The 19,493-nt window shown below is 42.3% G+C and overlaps 1 protein-coding gene across 2 annotated transcripts in view; it reads right to left on the reverse strand.

Annotated features, from left to right (window-relative positions):
- The window catches only part of MBD5 (methyl-CpG binding domain protein 5), a 563,198-nt gene that overhangs the window by 430,853 nt on the left and 112,852 nt on the right, over positions 1 to 19,493 (reverse strand). For both annotated transcript variants that reach the window (XM_086957256.1, XM_086957255.1), the window contains exon 4: positions 7,636 to 7,738. In XM_086957256.1, the coding sequence (XP_086813382.1) occupies positions 7,636 to 7,738 (103 nt within the window). The remainder of the gene's footprint in view (positions 1 to 7,635; positions 7,739 to 19,493) is intronic.

Here is a 19,493-nt window from a genome sequence, read left to right on the forward strand (position 1 = left end):
ACAAAGTTCTTACCACTAGCCTACTACAGTGTTCTAGCACTCCTTTCCCAAGTACCAGCTTCACTTTTCTGCGAGGCAGCATTGAAATTAAAAGTCTAGGTTTGTTAGAAAAATATTCCCAGGCATAAACTGAATATCTTGAATTATGGCATTAGAGTGGAACTTGGATGTATAGTGCTCACTCCAATGTTTTTTGTTTTTAACACATCTCATCAATAGCATAAATGCATCAATGGCATACAATTAATCAACGGCATCAAATGCATCAATAGCATAAATGATGTTGATAACTGATGTTGAAACGCTTAATATACAGGCATGGTCTTGGCTGTCTGAGCATGAATGGATTCTGAAGCTGGAATCGAGACATCTAAATAGTTCACTTTGCATTGAAATATTGACTTGGGAAGAAAATCAGAAGGCAAACACCCTAGCTGATGTAAAATCTTGTTCTGGTAGGGCTTTCAACTGATAAAGGGACGGTTTGAGAATAAAATAAGGGGTAAAGGATACCCTTCTGTACATGATAAGGATATTGCAAGTCACTGAGAAGTTCATGAACCATATATCCTTTATATGGTTATGGAACTCCGAGGTAACTTGCAATAACATTTATCATGTACGCCGGAGGTCCTTTATCCCATATAATAGACAGTCACACCACCACAAACCACTTAAAACGTAAGTGCGTGCTCTCTCATAAGAAAGAGCGAGCGTGTTTGTAAACATGAACAATAAACTAGATCATGCAAAATGAAACTTATCAAAAACCTGTTATATATTTGTTGCAAGCAGATACCAGAAGTAGTTCAATATAAATTACTTTTTTAAGCTGCAGTAGCTCGAAATGTATATAAACATGCGGAAAGAATCTAGCTTTTCTCCAACGAGTGCAAAAAATCAGCATGTTCTCTTTGCTAGTCATTGTAAGTCTGACTTGCTAGTGTGCACGAATAATGTGCACAAGGGTGACATGTATGTAAAGTTTGTGCTTACTGCGCCTTTTAGGGCAGAGGTTGGTCGATTGGAGGCATTCGTAATTAACACGGATTTGATTGAACATGTCCTTTATTTGTACATAAAAGATGTTGCCAGATAAATACTTATGAGGCTCTAAGGATCATTTTGACATGTGAGGATTATCTTTTCTATTAAAATAGAGCAGAAAAAAGAAAAGTAACCTTCAGTTTTTCGCTGCTTCCATTATGCTGTGTGATCGGACCTTCCATTCACCTCAGCTTCTGGCTCTGACAGCAGGTATTCTGACGTCAAAACCAGACTGTAACAACTTAATATTGTCGAATTCTGATGTTATTTCTTTATAATGGGCGACTGAGTGCATCACGAGTCACCGATAGAGAAATTAGAGCTGTGCATTTATACAGGTTTTACCGACCCAATAACATTTTACGAGGATTCGATAATAGAGATTGTGGTATTTTTGACCAGTCATACAGCCAGGTGAGGAAGGCGTAGAAAACATTTAGCTTCAAAGTCTGTGTAACTCCAAACTTAAGTAAACTGATCAGACAGCAATTTCTAAAATACTCCGGGCCAGACAGAAAATTTGCAAAGCTGAACAAGCATTTACAATGCAATAGGTCTCGCAGCATTAAAGTTTGAGTTACTGGCATTGTAAATGACAAAGCTTTACATACATTTTTTTTTCTAATTTGCAATTGGTATATAAACATTGTTTGTGAATGGTTAGCTGTTGCTTATGCTAAGCAAAGTTGGCAGTAATATAGAGTGCTAGTCTTGCTTGTTATAAGCATGCTGCTTAAAAAAATTATTTACTGCAGGAGAACCTTACCGACTACAGTAAAGGGTAATAAAGCTACATGAAAATAAAAATATTGCTTAATATGCTAATGTGCTCAGAAGCCGAGGCACAGGAAAACCAGTAAAACAAAAGCAAGTCGAAAATTCTAGTAGGACAAATGCTGCTGTATTAAAAAACAGGACTGGGTAGAGGTGTCAGACTGGACATAGGCACTTGTTCTGCAATTTATGCATCTGTCCGTGTATGCCTGTCCAATGCAAACCGTCTACGGGTACCCACGAAAAAGACAAAACTACATCTACCCACAATGGATTGTGACCCGCAAAACAAATCTCTCAGAAGCTTTTGTAAAACAAGCTGAAAATCTCCAAATTTGTTTTCCAAAACATTAAATATGAAAAGTTGATCTGGCCTTGCTGCTGCTAAAAACACACTTTTAAATCACATCAGCCTGTGTCCACCCGCTAAACATCGGTGTGCGCGCCTTGTTGTCCATCGGCATGTACACCATATACCATGACCCTAAGAGCCATGATGCTTCGCATCCTGTTCCTTAATAATGCATAGAATCTTGTTCTCCTGAACTGGACATCGCTCATTTCTCTTCAGATGCACAGTGTACTTCTCACCCATTGCATCCCTAAGTGTAATACACAGTTCTTCTCTGAGGAGCATTACTGGTGCAATCCAACATAATTATCCAGGTCTATGAGGAATGTGCTGTTCCATTCCAGGTTTTTCATTGAATCCTGGGAGTTTTAATCTTATTTATTCCATTATATAACAGGACTACAAGTGCCAGAATGCAAAGAAAAATCTTGGACTGAAGCAGCATATCATGGCAGCTCTGCTAGTACTACTGTGGTGAACATACACGGCTAATGCACCCTGTACCTGCTTCACTGTTTTATATGTGGCTGCTTGTCTGTATGCATTGATGCCTGCATGTTTGTTCATTCGGCATGCTTGACTATACGTCTACTGGAGACTGTGAAATTGAGTGCCCCTAGGCGTGTTGCTCTGTGTGCATAATCGGCTCTTTTACACGTTTAGTCTTTGTTTTTCTCGGCTTTTATCTCTTATGTAACTCATGTAATTGAAAGTCGTTATGTAAGGTAACTGGTTCTTTTGTAAAGCGCTCTGACACCTTCGGGTAATGTTCGCGCTATATAAAATCGCATTAAATAAAATAAATGGTGACGGTGTGTGATGAGAGCCGACATCGTCTGGCACACAGTGGCAATGCGCGAGTTGTAAAGCCTGCTGTATATATTGAAACAACTGTTTTCAACATGCACTTGGAACTACGTCACAACCTGCTTTAACCTTCCGAGAAAATTTACTGAAACACCACTGCGTGCGCTCTTGTTTTGATCCGCGTTTACTTCAAGCCCAATTCTGAGGTTTAGGCGAGTGCATGAAATAATCACAAAACAAAGCGTTAGTTTGCTTATTTTTTTATAAATATGTATTGGCTTGGGATTCATATTTAAACATAATCGATCCCTTTTCTGCTAAGTTAGGCAACCGTAGAAAATAAAGCGTTAGTGGAGGGCAGTGCGCGGAAAATAAGCAGTCTGTCTCCGTGCGCCGCACACATGGATCTGGACTCAGTAGCGAAACCGAAACTTACCAGGCTCGCGTCGTAAGCGGTCTACGATACAAGCTCACGCGCGCGACCAAATCCGAAGGCGCGCGTCGTAATCCGACTCTGCCATGCTTCTCAATGCTGTGTGTGGCCATCTCTTGTCTCTACTCATTGTCGGCTGAGCCGCCGACTATAGTTCTTGCAGCGAGAACGCGCTTCGCGCGCTTTTCGAAAGGCTCGCCCTAAAAAGCACACCAACGACAAAGGGAGAAAATTCGGCATGCACATAAAGATTAAAACTGGGTGGATATCCAAACTGCAGCAAACTGAAAAAATTGTAAGGAGTTCTGGAGGATAGTAGCTGAAGTAACAAGAACAAGGAAGCGTATCCATTCTACTACCAGTATCTCCCTCCGAGTGGGAGAAGTATATATTAGAGCTCTATACACCAAGCTCTCAAGACTCTGCAAAACCAATACAATCTTGGTCCAGAAAGGAGGAAAAGCTTTAGTATCCACTCCGAAACAAATAGCCTATTACATAAAGGCAGCAAGATCATCTGCAGCAATAAGCCCAGGTAAAATCCCGATCTAAGTACTCGCAAACCAATCCGAAAGATTGGAGTAAATTTTGGGCTGCCCACAGTATTTCCACCGGGGAAACCCCAAAATCATGGCAGGGGAGTATCGACTTTCCCATCTTAAAAAAAAGGTTCCCGGTTGTTGCCCAATAATGATCAATAGATAGCCCTTTTGGACGCTACTGGGAAGATCTTTGCAGCATGTGTACTGGAACACTTGAAAGACTAGGAATTCTCTTCAGATGTGATAGCAATGACTCAGGCTGGCTTTCAAACAAAGCATTCTTTAATGGACAACATTGCAACCTTGCAAACAGTAATAGATAAATATGTAGTATCAGAGCAGCAGGTTGTATATTGTGTTTTTGTTGATTTTACCACTGCCTTTGATTGCATTGATAGGTCAACCCTTTGGACTAAGTTAGTAAAACTTGCAAAACCTAACGACCTACTTACCATAATTATATAAATACACTCTGCAACATGGTGTAAAGTCCAACTGAGTGGAGAAAAGGGATTGATGGGGTTAAACCCTATGAGGAATGGCTTAAAGCAAGGCTGTGTTCTAAACCCCATTTTATTTTCCCCTTATATAAATGGCCTCTCATAGTGTTTTCCAATAATTAATAATTTCCCGCCAAAAATAGCTTAAAGTGACAAGCACATTTTAATGGGCGCCAACAATGTAGTAATCATGGATCTCACTCCACTAGGACTACAAAGAAACTTAAATGCTTTAAACCGGTATGCTAACAAAAATTTCTTTGTTCAAAACATTTCTAAAACAAAAGTCGTTCCCTTTTGAGGGAGAAAGCAATTTCTCCACTTCAACTGGACATTAGGTGATAAGCCCCTGGAGATTGTTCAGGAATACACATAACTTAGGAAGAATTTCTACTCCAACCTTACAAAATTTCTCCCATCTTAGGTATATCGGGCTAAAGGCTGATGCTCACGTCGGCGCACTACAAACATTTTACTTTTCCTCCGGGAACAAACACTTTTTACCCCTACTAGAGGTCTATCGTTCAAAAATACCACCTATTTTAACGTATGCCTTAGGATATTTTACGATCAAGGCGTGGCACCCACTTAAAGTAAGAGAAAGGATTATATTGCGTAAACTGTTAAGCGTTAACCAGTCAGTCCAAAAGCTATTACAAATATGCTTCACTGGGCCTATAATCGCTTACATGCAGATCAAGGGTCTTTCAGGTACATTTTAAAATCAAAGACTTTTAGAGACAAGTCCTCACATCATACTTTTAATAAAATCTTAGTATTGCACAAATCCAGTCCGATTGCACTTTTGAAAACTTGGGCTCCTGCACACTTGAAGCTTTTTTTAAAGAACCTCACTCCAAGAATAAGTTACAATCTGGATCTAGATCATTGTTCACAACTAAAACACTTTGCACACCTCTTCGATACTCCAGAATACAAAATTCCACAACAATACATACATTTTTCTTTAGAACACAGGGTCCGGCGCACCATCATTTCTATGAGGTTGGGGATTCTTCCTCTAAAGACCCATACTTCTGAATGGGACAAATCAGAAAGCTCCACAGAAATGTGTGACTTATGCAAAGGTAGAGTGCAAGACGTTTTACATTTGTTTTATACATGTGTTGCTAGTGTGCCTAAATCCGATTCTGGTAATGGCCAGGCACTGGTATATAAAGCCTATATGTTTAGACACAATCTCTGCTCTGCATAAACTTTAATTTAGTTTTGTAAATCACCATCTGATTAATTTGCTTGTTATCATTTGTATAAATTCTTTAAAAGTTAAAAAAAATAGTTTTACGGACCGAGAAATATAATTGTTTTATCTATGTATTTGTTGACCTCAGGCAAGGTCTAAAGCAAATCTAATAAAAATCTTGAAATCTACAGGTTTTACAGAATCTCATATATTATACACTGTGTAGGTTTCCTCAAAAGAAAGCAACTCCTGTTGCCTTTCGTCCATACTAACTTACTCATGATCAAATAAACATTGTTCCAGGTCACCTTTTTATTACCTCTGGTTGCCACAGATTCAAAACTCTAACAATTGTTTTGGTTTATATACAAATCTCTAAAAATAAATATAGAAACTATAACAAAAAATTGTAACTTAGAAATGTTTGTATAAGATGAAAGATTAGAAAGGAAAATGCTACTTACGAGTATGCATCTGTTCTTGGCATGTAGGGCTGCTGACATTCATATCTTAGCATAGTGAGAGTGCCTGAATTACTGGGGAAGGGAGGTTGCCCAAACAGCACTAATTTAACCACATCCATGCTGCTGCAATCTGATTCTACTTCAGCTCTGACATCAAGTGAGAATGGGAGCCATATCTCTCATTTGAGAGTTACACTGGAAGGCCGTTAAGGGCGAGTTAATCATGTTCCTGATGAGGGTTGCTAGGGATTTACCCCTGAAAGATATGGGACTGAAATGGCGTCATATTTTAGGGATTCAATCGATCAGACATTATGTACAGGAAGCATGGGTATGAATTATCAGTCAGGCTCTCAGCAAGGGTTTAAGTAAAAACCCTGCTGAAGTTCCTCTGTAAACAAGACCCAAGAAGACCTAGATGGAGCCTGAAAATGTTGTAGATTCTAAACACCCTTTGTTTTCTTTTAGTATGGGTGCCTTTCCTCAATACCAGGAATTTTAAAATCCATCTAGAGAGAATAAACCATTTATTACCGACGGGATAAACTTGCTAATATGCTTGGACAATCTGTGCAAATGATGCCACCATGCCTGGCAGCGGGTAGCTTTTACACAAGTGCAGGTCTCCAGTGGTTGAGTACTAAATAATGTCTGTGAGGGGTCCAACCTAAAATAAAAGTATTTTTAAAGGACGGGCGCCTACAGCCTTTCAGCACGTCAGACATAGAGGGAGGGAGAGTACATTTGAGGCCAGGATTTAGAAGTTGACCCACAATGCAAGCAGCTGCAAAGAAAATCCACAGCATGAAAACACAGACTTCACATTACAGACCTCCCTAAATAGTTACAGAGCAATTTTAAACTCCAATAGAGTTTGCAATCCGACAGTTTTTCATAACTGACTTGGGGAGGCCAGATTTAGAACACTATGCTATTTTCCTTTTCTTAAATATGCATCAATACTTTTTGATGAGGGAGCAGGCACAACAAAATGAGAAGTAAAACAGCAAAAGAGGCATCTAGAGTCCAAAGTGAAGAGAAGCAGAAAAGAATAAAACTATAATTCAACTTGATCTTTTTTTCAGCAGTGAGAAGAGCGAGAAGTTACGAACTTATTCACCATTTTGGTGCTGGAAGAGAGTTTTATGAAGCCTCCCCTTTACATGTTCTTGTTACTCTGACTGTCACATGTGGCCCTTTTGGTCAAGTGACAGCCACTTAACTGTACAACGGGTGAGGTCTCCCTGGTCCTGGATTGCTGCACAGCTAGTTATAAAGGTTTTTCATAGTCGCAGGCATGATCATAAGCGTGGAAGAAACGCAAAATGGAGGGGAGTGCTACAAAACTATACTTATACAAATATCCACATTATTGACTCTTCAAAGAAAATGGAAAAAGCAGTGGAACAACACAAACAGACATTTTAGCTTTCAAAATAGCAAATGATAAAATGGACTCCCCTTACTAACATACAATGTTAAAACAGTGAATTTGCACGGATAATACTTTACCTTAGGAAGAATAAGCGGACATTCCAAGCCACATTTGCAAGTTCCATCTGAAAGTAGGTAGGTTTTAACCTGATCTAAGCAGGACAACAAGGAACCACTGGGACTAAAAAGGAAAAACATATCAGTACTCAATTATTTACAAAGAATACATTGTTTTAAAATACTTGGAGTAATTCAACATATTATAAAATGTTTCCTTTCAATTCTACTTTTAGGTATTCTATAGATTTGTTTTACACATTTGGAAGCTGCTTAGTCATCATAAAGCAAAAACAGAGATGACACTGTTGCCAATGCATATCCTCCAAAATAACCAGTTAGCTGGCGACTTTTTCTAATTTTCAAGCTAAGGGAACTGCAAATTACAAGTCCGATTCAGATTCAGATTTAAAATCTTTATTTGAATTTAAAAAAATCCATAAAAGCAATCACATATAAACACAATCCCAGTAAAATGATTTATAGTTTCCAAATTACATTTAAAAACAAACACAAATTACATGTAATTAACAGCCACAGTACAAACATTATTTCAAGGGTTTTCCATCGTTTTACGTACATGAGTAATAACTCTTAGGAAAGTGCTGGCACGAATTATCAATTCATCATTATACAGGGAAAGCAGCATCAGGTAGGACTGTTCCAAGGAAAGTGGTCTTTGTTTCTTAAAATATGGGACTAAAAACCATTTGATATATTTTAAATAAAATTTGCAGGAAAAGAAAAAATGTAGATAGTTTTGTGTACTCACTCCATCGCATGGGCACAACTGGTCTATAGATTTTGTAAAGAATAACCTAATGGAAAACATAATAGGAATCTTACAGTACCTGCCCTTAGACGGAACAAAAGTGATCTTTCCCAATTTGTCATCGGTAACGTTAGATACAGTGGGATCGGTTGCCTATGCAAATCTTTATTCACATAGGCCTGGGCGGTTGATTTGGTTAAATCCCCTTCCAGTCTCTCTTTATTGTAAAGTGCATAGAGTGCGAACTTTGTTTCATTTTTATCTATAGGCTCAATCTTGGAGGGATCGGTAAAAAGATGGCCTTTACCCACACTGCTCAGTTTATTAAAGACTCCAGAGAGCCAAGGGATTGTCATCTCTTTCTCACAGGTGAGACAATCTCTTATGATTTCGTGGGTTAGAGAGGCCAAATTATTCCTCCAGATAGCCAGCCAAAACAAGGCCGGTCTAGTTGCTATAAAATCTGATATGTAGTGCAGATTTAATTCACAATGACAAATATACTCTGAAGTGGAGATAGGAACTCCAAGAATTTTCCTGCAAAAACGATTTTCCTTGGTTTGAATGCTGGGTGTTTTACCCAGGCCCCATATCTCCGCCCCGTATGTTGCTACCGGGGCACACTGCAATTTAAAAACAATCGCTTTAGTTGTTCATATTTTCTTAGGCCGTGGGAGACTAAGAATGGAATTAATGGCTTTTGAGAACTTGCTCGTGGCGTGGACCAAATGTCCACTCCACGAGCCGTTCGCAGCAAAAACCATTTTTAAGTGGGGAAATGTGTTTGTGGAATATAATTTATCAGTTCCTACCGAAATAGAACTAAGTTGTCTTTTCCCTGGCCCACAGGACATAATAAAAGATTTTTTTTAATTCACTTTAAGATCTAAATTATCCATGTACTGTGTGAAAGTTTTGACCAAAGTGCGTAAAGCATTTGGTGTGAGGCCCATAAGCACTGCATCATCTGCGTAAAGCAGTGTCGGTAACAATCCCCCTCTTATTTTCGGAACGTCCATAGTTGCAAATTTTAGGGAGTTACTTAACCCATTGATATAAATGAAGAACAACAGGGGTGCTAAAATGCACCCCTGTCTAACTCCTCTTTCCACCTTTATGGCCCTAGAGATCTCCTGCCATCCCGATCCTTACTTGAGCTTTTGTATCGGTGTGCAGATAGGCCAAAAAGTGTACAAGGGGTTCATCTAGGCCATAGTCCAGAAGAATAGACCACAATTTAGACCTGTTTCCTAGGTCGAATGCAGACGATAAGTCCATAAAGGCTAAATAAATTGGTGAGGACCTGGCGATATTGTACTTGCCAATTTCTAAATTTAAATTCAAGCACTGTTCTAGCGTCCCCACCCTGCTTCTAAAGCCCATTTGACAAGGGTCTAGAACACCTGTTTCCTCTGCCCATTCATTAACCATGTTATATAGGACTCGTCCGAGAATTTTCAAAGTATTATCTAGCAATGAAATTGGTCTATAATTGACTGGGTCTGTTCTCTCACCCTTCTTATATATTGGCACTATTATGTTTGTAGACCACGTATCCGGCATTGGCACTATTGGCAGACTGTTAAAAACATTTGTTAGTATAGGTGCCCAGAGTTCCGGTTTCCATTTAATGATGTCTATTGGAAAGCCGTCTGGCACAGGGGGCTTATTACCAAGGCTCTGTTTAATAGTCGCAATCACCTCACCTATGCTGATCTGCAATGAACACAGTTGACCTAGTGTATAACTGTCATTAACCTTAGGAGGTGTGGCATACACTTTGGAGAAATGATCTTCCCACCAAATGCTTGGGATAGTGCAGCTAATTGCGGATAGTTGGTTTCCCATATTACGCATCTTTTTGACTGCTGGCCAAAAAGCAGTTCCGTTCTTTCCTGCTGTAGAATCAGTTAACAGCTCCCACTGCTCTATCAATATTGCTGCCTTACGTTCCCCTATTGTAGATTTATACTTCTTTCTTGCCGCCCTAACCTCCATTTGACATCTGGGTTTTGCGCTCAGTGCCTTACGTAAGTCTCTGTTTGCAGCTGAGCAGTTGCGGTCAAACCACCTGGGATCCCTATCTATACTTTGGTTTGGGACAGTTAGGAGTGACTTTATTACGGCACACAGACTAGTAAAATCTGTGATTACCCTTAAATGATTCCCATCTGAGAGTGTACATGAGTCGATTAGATGTTGATGCTTGTTTGTAACAAGCTCAACTATGCTACCACTATCAACCCCCCTCCATTTCAACCTCAAATTGTTAGTGGCGGGGGTAATATCTCTAACACCTAGTGTGCAAGTGAAAACTGGTTTGGGGCCCAATCTAACCTCATTAGACACTGTTGCCAATGCATTTCCTCCAAAATAACCAGTTAGCTGGCGACTTTTTCTAATTTTCAAGCTAAGGGAAGGATTAGTTACTTACCTGTAGTTCTCTTCCAGGGGTATACTCATCAAAGTCATAAGCACTGAATAGTCCCGCCCTCGTGCGGGACCCCGGAGCAATAGCCAATAATATGCATATATCTACATATATATATATACATACATATAAATACACATATAATAACTATATATATATGTAGATAATATGCATTATACATATGCAGCCTAAAATAACCATACTAGGCTCAAAAGACTGCCCCCAAATGCCTGAAACAAATCTTTACATTTGTAAAATAAAGACATATAAATGACATTATATGAAAATGCAAAGAAGAAAGCACTGCCTTTGTTGTCTTTGAAACACACCACCTTTATTTTCAAAGGTAAAACAGGCAGGACCATAGAGGCAGCTTTAGCCTAGATAGGCTGCATTGTAACAATAGGAAAAAAAAACTGGCGCCGTGCCTTTAAGACCTCTGTGAGCCTCCAGGCTCCCATCATGCACCACAGGTGACAGTTAGGTCAGTTCTTTTTGGACGGCGTATAACGGTGTAAACACAGCATGGGTAATGCGTAAAATAGCCAGTTCTGGTATTCGTCCGGGGAGGAGGGTGGGTGTGCTTATGACTGAGGAGTATACCCCTGGAAGAGAACTAGGATTACAGGTAAGTAACTAATCCTTCTCTTCCAGGGGATACTCATCAATAGTCATAAGCACTAAATAGAGTAGCAAGCCCATCCCATACCCTGCGGACGAACACCAGTCTTTCTAGACAGCACACTCTTATGTGAATTACCCAAACAAATTTCTCAGTGATGCCTGACCAACTTGGGCATCAGCCTGAGCATCAGAATCAAGGCAGTAATGGCGGGCAAATGTGTGAACCGACCACCACGTAGCTGCCTTGCAAATTTCATGTACAGGAACATTTTTAAGCATTGCTATAGTAGCAGCCTTTCCTCTAGTGGAATGAGCTCTAGGCCTACCCGGGAGCTGCTTTCGTGCCAACTGATAACATAACAAAATGCATGACACAATCCATCTAGAAATGGACCTCTTAGTAGCAGGAAAACCCGTATTTAGAGGACCGTAGTTCACAAATAGATGATCAGTCTTTCTGACACTCTTAGTTTTATCAAGGTAAAACTTCAAAACTCTTTTCAAATCCAAAGAGTGCAGAGCTCTTTCTGCAGAAGAGCTCGGAGTAGCAAAAAACGTAGGTAGTGTCACTGATTGATTTATGTGAAAATCCGAGATTACTTTACGGAGAAATCTCGGATGAGTCCGAAGTACCACTCTATTCGCATGGAAAACGAGATAGGGTTCTGTTGCACAAAACGCCTGAATCTCGCTCACCCTGCGCGCAGAAGTGATAGCTACAAGGAAAGACACCTTCCACGACAGATGTTGAAGAGAAGCTTTATGTATAGGTTCGAATGGGGGACCCATCAATTTAGACAAAACCACATTAAGCTCCCAAGGAGGTGAGGGGGCCCTCACAGGAGGATACACCTTCCTGAGACCCTCTAGGAAATCCTTCACAACTGGCATTTGAAAGAAAGAAACCTGAGTAGGGGACTTTCGATAAGCTGTTATTGCTGCCAGATGGACCTTAATAGATGAATACTGTAAACCTGCTTTGGCCAAAGAAAGTAAGTATGGTAACAGTACCTGTTCCTGACCTCAAATGGGGTCATGACCTTCAGCAGCACACCACGTGAAAAATCGCTTCCACTTGAAAGCATATGTCTTTCTTGTAGAAGCTCTCCTTGCCTCCTTTAAAATGAACATACAGTCCTGAGAGAGACCTAGGTGACCATACTGGACGAACTCAGGTACCATACTGCTAGCTTCAGGGACGGCAGGTTGGGGTGGAACACCCTGCTGTTCTCTCTCGTCAGCAGATCCGGAAAGCAAGGAGGTCTCTTGTGCGGTATCTTGGAGAGATGCAGGAGATCCGGGTACCACCATTGGCGAGGCCAATCCGGAGCCACCAGAATCATGTCCGTCTTGGAATTGTACAGTTTCTTGATCACCAAGGGAATGAGTGGAATCGGTGGAAAAGCGTAGAGTAACGTCTCTGTCCAGTCTATCCACAGAGCATTCCCCTTGGATCCTCGTTGTGGGTACCTGGATGCGAAGACGGGGCATTTTGCGTTTTCTCCGTCTGCAAAGAGATCGATCTCTGGTAACCCCCAGGTTTGAAAGACGTCTCTTATTACTTCGTCTTTTAAGACCCAGTCGTGCGCTTCTGCGAAGTGTCTGCTTAGTTCGTCTGCTTGGACGTTGAGGACACCGGGCAGATGGACAGCTGAAATTTTCATACCCCGAGCCAGAAGCCACTTCCAGATTGCTTGCGCTTCCAGCGACAGAGGTCTGGATCTCGTTCCGCCCTGCTTGTTCAGATAGTACATTTTTGTTGTATTGTCCGTCTGAACAAGCAGAGAGGATGTCTTGAGCACAGGAAAGAAAGCCTTGAGAGCTAGATGGACAGCTCTGAGCTCCAACATGTTGATGTGATACAACTTTTCTTTCTTCGACCACACTCCTTGAACTTGAAGTGACTCTAGATGAGCGCCCCAACCCTGCAGGGACGCATCTGTCACCAGGGATCGTTTGGGCATGTCCTCCTGAAAAGGTACTCCCACAACTAGATGATTCCGCTGCATCCACCATTGAATGGAGATTCGCACCAACAGAGGCAATGATAGTTTGTCTTCCCATCGGTTTGAAAGCTGGGACCACTGATCCTCCAGTGACTGTTGCAGGGGTCTCATGTGTAGAATGGCATTTGGAACAAGGAAAATGCAAGACGCCATGGATCCTAGCAGAGACGAGATCTGTCTGGCCGTTGGTCGAAGAGTCTTTAACATTGTTTGGCACTTGAGGAGAATGGATGATAGTCTCTCCTCCGAAGGATACGCTTTTGCGCCCTTTGAATCCAGAAGTGCGCCCTGATAGTGGATGCTCTGTGTGGGATTGAGGATAGACTTCTTGAAGTTCACGTGCAGACCTAGTTTTCGCAGCTGATGAATACAGAACGTGAGATGTTGCTGAAGTAGAACTGGAGAGGCACTCTTTATCAGCCAATCGTCTAAATAGGGATAGACGAAAATATGCCTCTTTCTTAGGAAAGCCGCTACGACTGTCATGCACTTTGAAAAGGTGCGAGGAGCTGACTTTAGCCCGAAGGGCAAGACTGCGAACTGGTAATGATTGGTCTGAATGCAGAACCTTAGAAACTTCCGATGCTTTGGGGCAACGGGGATGTGAAAATACGCATCCTGAAGATCTATGGAGCACATCCAGTCCTTTTGATGTAAGAGTGGAATTATTTGGTGTAACGCCAGCATTCTGAATTTTTCTCGCCGAATGAACTGATTGAGGCGCCTGAGATCTAGTATGGGCCTGAACTCCCTGCTTGGACCTTTCTTTTGAACTAGGAAGTAACGGGAGTAAATTCCTTTTCGACGTTGTGTCCTTGGGACCTCTTCGATGGCTTTCTTTAGGAGTAACACTGACACTTCCTTTTTTAAAAGGTGAAGACGATGGAATACAGTCTTTTGAGGAAGAATTGAAGGTGGAGGAAACTTGAACCTGATTGCATATCCATTTTGCACAATATTCAGCACCCATGCGTCATTTGTGATGTTTTTCCACTCCTCCAGGTAAAAACGCACACTTCCCCCCACCGGAGTGGTCAACGGGCTCAGGGGAAGCAAACACTCACTGCTTTTGCTGTTGCTGCTTGTTTCCAGGAGCAGTCTGTCTGGAAATTCCACCTCTTCCTCTACCAGGACGACGCTGGGAGAACTGAGATCTTCCTTGATTCTGTTGTGAAGACCATTGAGGGGTTTGAACCCTCTGCTGGCCCTGTCTCCGATCATAAGGACGGTATTTTTTCTTAAAATTGTCCTTTCTCTTTTCGAGACCTACAGCTCTCACAGTATCCAGCTCTGTCTTCATTTTTGACATTTCGTCGTCAGCATGAGACCCAAAGAGCGTTTTCCCATTAAAAGGCAGGTTTAAGATGCGGTGCTGGGCTTCAGGTTTAAGTCCCGTAAGTCTTAGCCAGGCTGAACGTCTCGCGCAAAGACCATGAGCATAGCCATGCGTGGATAGATCGGAAGCATCCGCAGCTGCGCTAATCACCTGATTAGACACTAGCCCACCTTCATGAAGTATTTCCAGGAAGTCATTCTTGTCTTCTTTGGGAAGTTTTTCAGCGAACCGGGATAAGGAATCCCAAAGAGAACGGTCATAGCGACCCAACAAAGCGGAGGCGCTGGCAACCTTCATGTAGGAAGCAGAAGTGGCACACATTTTCTTTCCTACCGAATCCAAAGTCTTGCTATCCTTGTCTGGGGGAACAGACGAGGACGTCGATCCATTCTGATTTTTACGTGCCGCTGAGACGATGACCGAATCAGGTTGCGGCTCTGCTCTTAAAAATAACGGGTCAATGTCCAGAGCCCTGTACTTCTTTGCGATCCGTGAGGGGACCGCTCCCAAAGAAGCCGGTGTCAAGAACTTATATTCGGCAGGCTCCAAGAGACCTGGAACCAGAGGAAGTAAAGGTCTCGATGATAATCTTTGATGCAAAGTTTCGAAGATAACTGTAGTCTTCGTAGTAGAGACAGGCATCTCTATATGACGTTTCACTGCTCCCCGGCAAAGAACCTCATTAAAAGTGATTACGTCATCAATCGGCGATATCCTGCTTGGAGGAGTCGAAGATAACGTCGGCGAGTAATCTCTCTTCGAATTCGTAGATCTTGTCGAGGATCTCGTATCACGTCTCTTGGATGATCGGTGATGTGAAGACCTCGGAGAAGGTGTAGTCCGCCTTCTCACGGATGGAGACTTCCTCTGCGGAGTACGCTGCCGCCTTCCAGGAGACTGGGTCACTCGAAGAAGAGGTGACCTTGATCTTGACACGGGTCTTTTCGACACCGGCGACCTGGACCTAGACTTTGGAAGATTGATTCTCCTTATCTTCCAGTCTCTAAGTTCTCCCAACCATCGTGGGGAGATGTTAGCTCCTGTAGGCGATGGCGCTCTTGAAGGCTCTGGAGCGATCTGAACTATATTTAGCTCAGGGGATGAAGACGAACTCCCAGAAACAGCCACAGAAACCGGAGATCGGTCTTTAGAAACCGTTCTAGGTCGTTTAGCTGCAGGCGAAGTGGAACGTGGCCTCTTCGACGTTGATCTTTCCATAGGTGATCTTCTCGGCGTCGACCTCCTCGGCGGCGTCCTCCTCGGCGGCGTCCTCCTCGGCGGCGTCCTCCTCGGCGTCTACTTTCTCGACGGCGACCTCCTCGACGTGGAGGGTCTCTTAGGTGATGGAGTCAAGCGCTTAGACGACGAAGCTTTTCTAGGCGTCGTGAGCCTCGACGCCAACTGGTCAGGGCTCTTCGACGTCGAAGCCTCCAATTCCCGGTTCGACGTCGGTGTCATAGCGCCTCTTGACGGCGGCCTTGACTGACTTCGACGGCGAACGGCGACGTCGATGAGACGAAGTCGAGTCCCGTCCTCTCGTAGTCGTAGGGGAGCCAGACTTGGATCGCCTACGCTCATGGCGTCTCTCACCTCTCTTCGACGGCGAATCCTTCTTCGACGGCGACATCGACGGAAGACGTGACGCTGATTTTGACGATTTCGAACATACCGGAACTCTAGAAGAAGATCTGTCCCTCGAAGTCGACGGGGAACGATGTTTTGTCTTCTCCCCTCTTTCCTTATGTTCTTTCCGCTGAGGAGAAGGTTTCCTGGAGTGAAGTTCTTCTCCTCCACTCACGGTTTCACCTCTGTCATGCAGGAACTGAAGCCTGCTCTTCTCCCTCTCTCTTAAAGTTCTGTTTGATAACTTGCTGCAATGGTAGCAAAGTTCTGGCTTGTGTGTAGATGGAAGACAAGCCACACAGACCGAATGAGGGTCTGTTTTAGACATTTTTTTTCCACAGGCCGGGCACTTACTAAATAAGGCAGGCATTGTGACTGGAAAAAAAGGTCAAAAAAACCACAAAAATTGTTGAATTAGTCAGGTAAAGACTAAAGATGTCGAGTAATGACAAAAAATTGAAAGAACTACCAGAAAAAAGTGAAATAAAATCACCAACTGGCGAGCTCAATGCTCCAGGATCCTCACAAAAGGAGCCAGAAAAAAGAACTGACCTAACTGTCACCTGTGGTGCATGATGGGAGCCTGGAGGCTCACAGAGGTCTTAAAGGCACGGCGCCAGTTTTTTTTTCCTATTGTTACAATGCAGCCTATCTAGGCTAAAGCTGCCTCTATGGTCCTGCCTGTTTTACCTTTGAAAATAAAGGTGGTGTGTTTCAAAGACAACAAAGGCAGTGCTTGCTTCTTTGCATTTTCATATAATGTCATTTATATGTCTTTATTTTACAAATGTAAAGATTTGTTTCAGGCATTTGGGGGCAGTCTTTTGAGCCTAGTATGATTATTTTAGGCTGCATATGTATAATGCATATTATCTATATATATATATAGTTATTATATGTGTATTTATATGTATGTATATATATATATATATATATATATATATATATATATATATATATATATATATGTGTAGATATATGCATATTATTGGCTATTGCTCCGGGGTCCCGCACGAGGGCGGGACTATTCAGTGCTTATGACTTTGATGAGTATACCCCTGGAAGAGAACTGCAAATTACAAGTCATTAAAAATTATTTTAACGGTTAGTAAATCAATTACTCAAACCACCATCAAGTCATACAAAAATAAGCAAACATCCAGCAGAACAGTAAAAAACAAACCTACTTATGCAGTTTGACATTTTCTAATTATCTGGAATCATGTAAAAGGCCAGGGGCTTACAAGAGAGAGCATGCACCTCAATTGTCTCAAACCTTCTGAATACGCCCCTTCAACTGAGTCATGCTTTTTTTCAGGGAAATGTGTACTGCAACATCACCTTTTGCTTGTTTTAGGCAGCAGATGGTTCCATTTTCCACAAAGAAATGAGTTTGGATTATTTAAGTTTCTCAAACCATGTATACATTTCCACAAAAGGGAAAAATGAATTCAGCTGAAGCCTTTTATGAAAAAATTTCAAGACGACTGGCCACAATGAACCATCCAATACGGAGCTTCTTAGAACAAATAGTAAATAAATACGATAATTTAAAAGGGAACCAGTGTTTCAGTTGCTGTTCTATAACTGCTTTTGGCAGAGAATAATTTTGAATACCCCCTTCCTTAGTCACCATTTTATAGTGGCCTTTTTATGACCAGTTTGCATTGACTTTTATTTCCCCTTGCGGCAGTAATCCCTCAATGAAAATATGAGCATATGATGTTATGTTAAGTTTAATTTAGAACGAGCACAATCCCCCTAGGAGGGGTATCTAGGAAAAACCAAGAGAGAAAGGCAACATCAGTATCTAAATCAGAACAAAGTTATCTTAAGTACTTTACTGAAGACACAGTGATTCGCACAAGTTCGAATATGATGTGGCAATTTGTTCCAGTAATACTCAGCAAAGTAAGACAAAGACCTGCCACCTGATTGGACCATTTTGACGCAAGGAATAAGTAACAATGCTTTATCGCTAGACCTAAGGAGTCCAGGAGGGCAATAGTGTCTAAGCTTTGAAGCTAAGTAAAAAGGGCCATTTCAACTCATGGCACTGGAATCAAGCTATCCTGGCTGAAGAGGGGTGAAACCGCGAAACCGGTCCTAGGATGCTTGTTTCCAGTCCAGGGAGGACCGGGCTTGGCATTTCGGGCTGGACTGTTCCAATGAGGCACAGGGTCAAGACTGATTTGCATATGGCTGGGTTCAAACTGGAACGGCATGGTGAGCAAAAAAACGATGGATTTAGGCCCAGATCTTTGTACTGGGGTGAATGTTATGTTATGTTATATGTGGTTTTGTAGCGCGCTCCGATAGTCAAGACTGTCCTGGCGCGGGAGTGAAACTGAAACAGAGTGGGAAGGAGGTATGCTAATCATGAGTTTGAAAGAGGTGAGTTTTGAGCAGTTTTTTAAAATTGGTCAGATTGGGAGCGTGTCTAAGAGCGTCTGGCAGGGCGTTCCACATTTGAGCTCCCTTTACCATGAGGGATTGTCCACCCAGGCGGACTCTTCTAAATCTGGGGATGATCACCTGCTTTTTGGAGGTGGAGCGCAGCTGACGGGATGGGAGGTAGGGTGTGAACCTTTTGGCTAGGTAAGAGGGGCATGGTCCATTGAGGGCTTTGTAGACGATGACCAAAGTTTTAAAGCGCACTCGTTGAGCCACAGGGAGCCAGTGAAGATCCTTCAGCTGTTTGCGCATGCTGAGTCTCCTGGGGATGTTAAAAATGAGTCTCACCGTGGCATTCTGGACAACCTGTAGCTTCTTGATCATATAGTCAGGAGCCCCTAAATAGAGGGCGTTTGAGTAGTCCAGCCGGGAGAGTACCAGAGCCCTAGCAACCGTTTCTTTCGCCGATTGAGGAAGGAGGGGAAAGAACTTGCGAAGAGTGGTCAGAGTTCCAAAGCATGTTCCAGCCAAGCGTGAAATCTGGTCACGGAAACATAAGTCGGCTCCGAACCAAATTCCCAGATTCTTGGCAATCCCGTTCTCTCCCTTGGGGCATGTTGATTCACCGGGCCAGATGGACTCCTTAAAGTCACTGGGGAATTGGCCGTAGAGCAGGATTTCTGTTTTATCCTC

This window comes from Lissotriton vulgaris, chromosome 2_1, assembly GCF_964263255.1.
Source record: "Lissotriton vulgaris chromosome 2_1, aLisVul1.2, whole genome shotgun sequence".
In the NCBI taxonomy this organism is placed as follows: Eukaryota; Metazoa; Chordata; class Amphibia; order Caudata; family Salamandridae; genus Lissotriton; species Lissotriton vulgaris.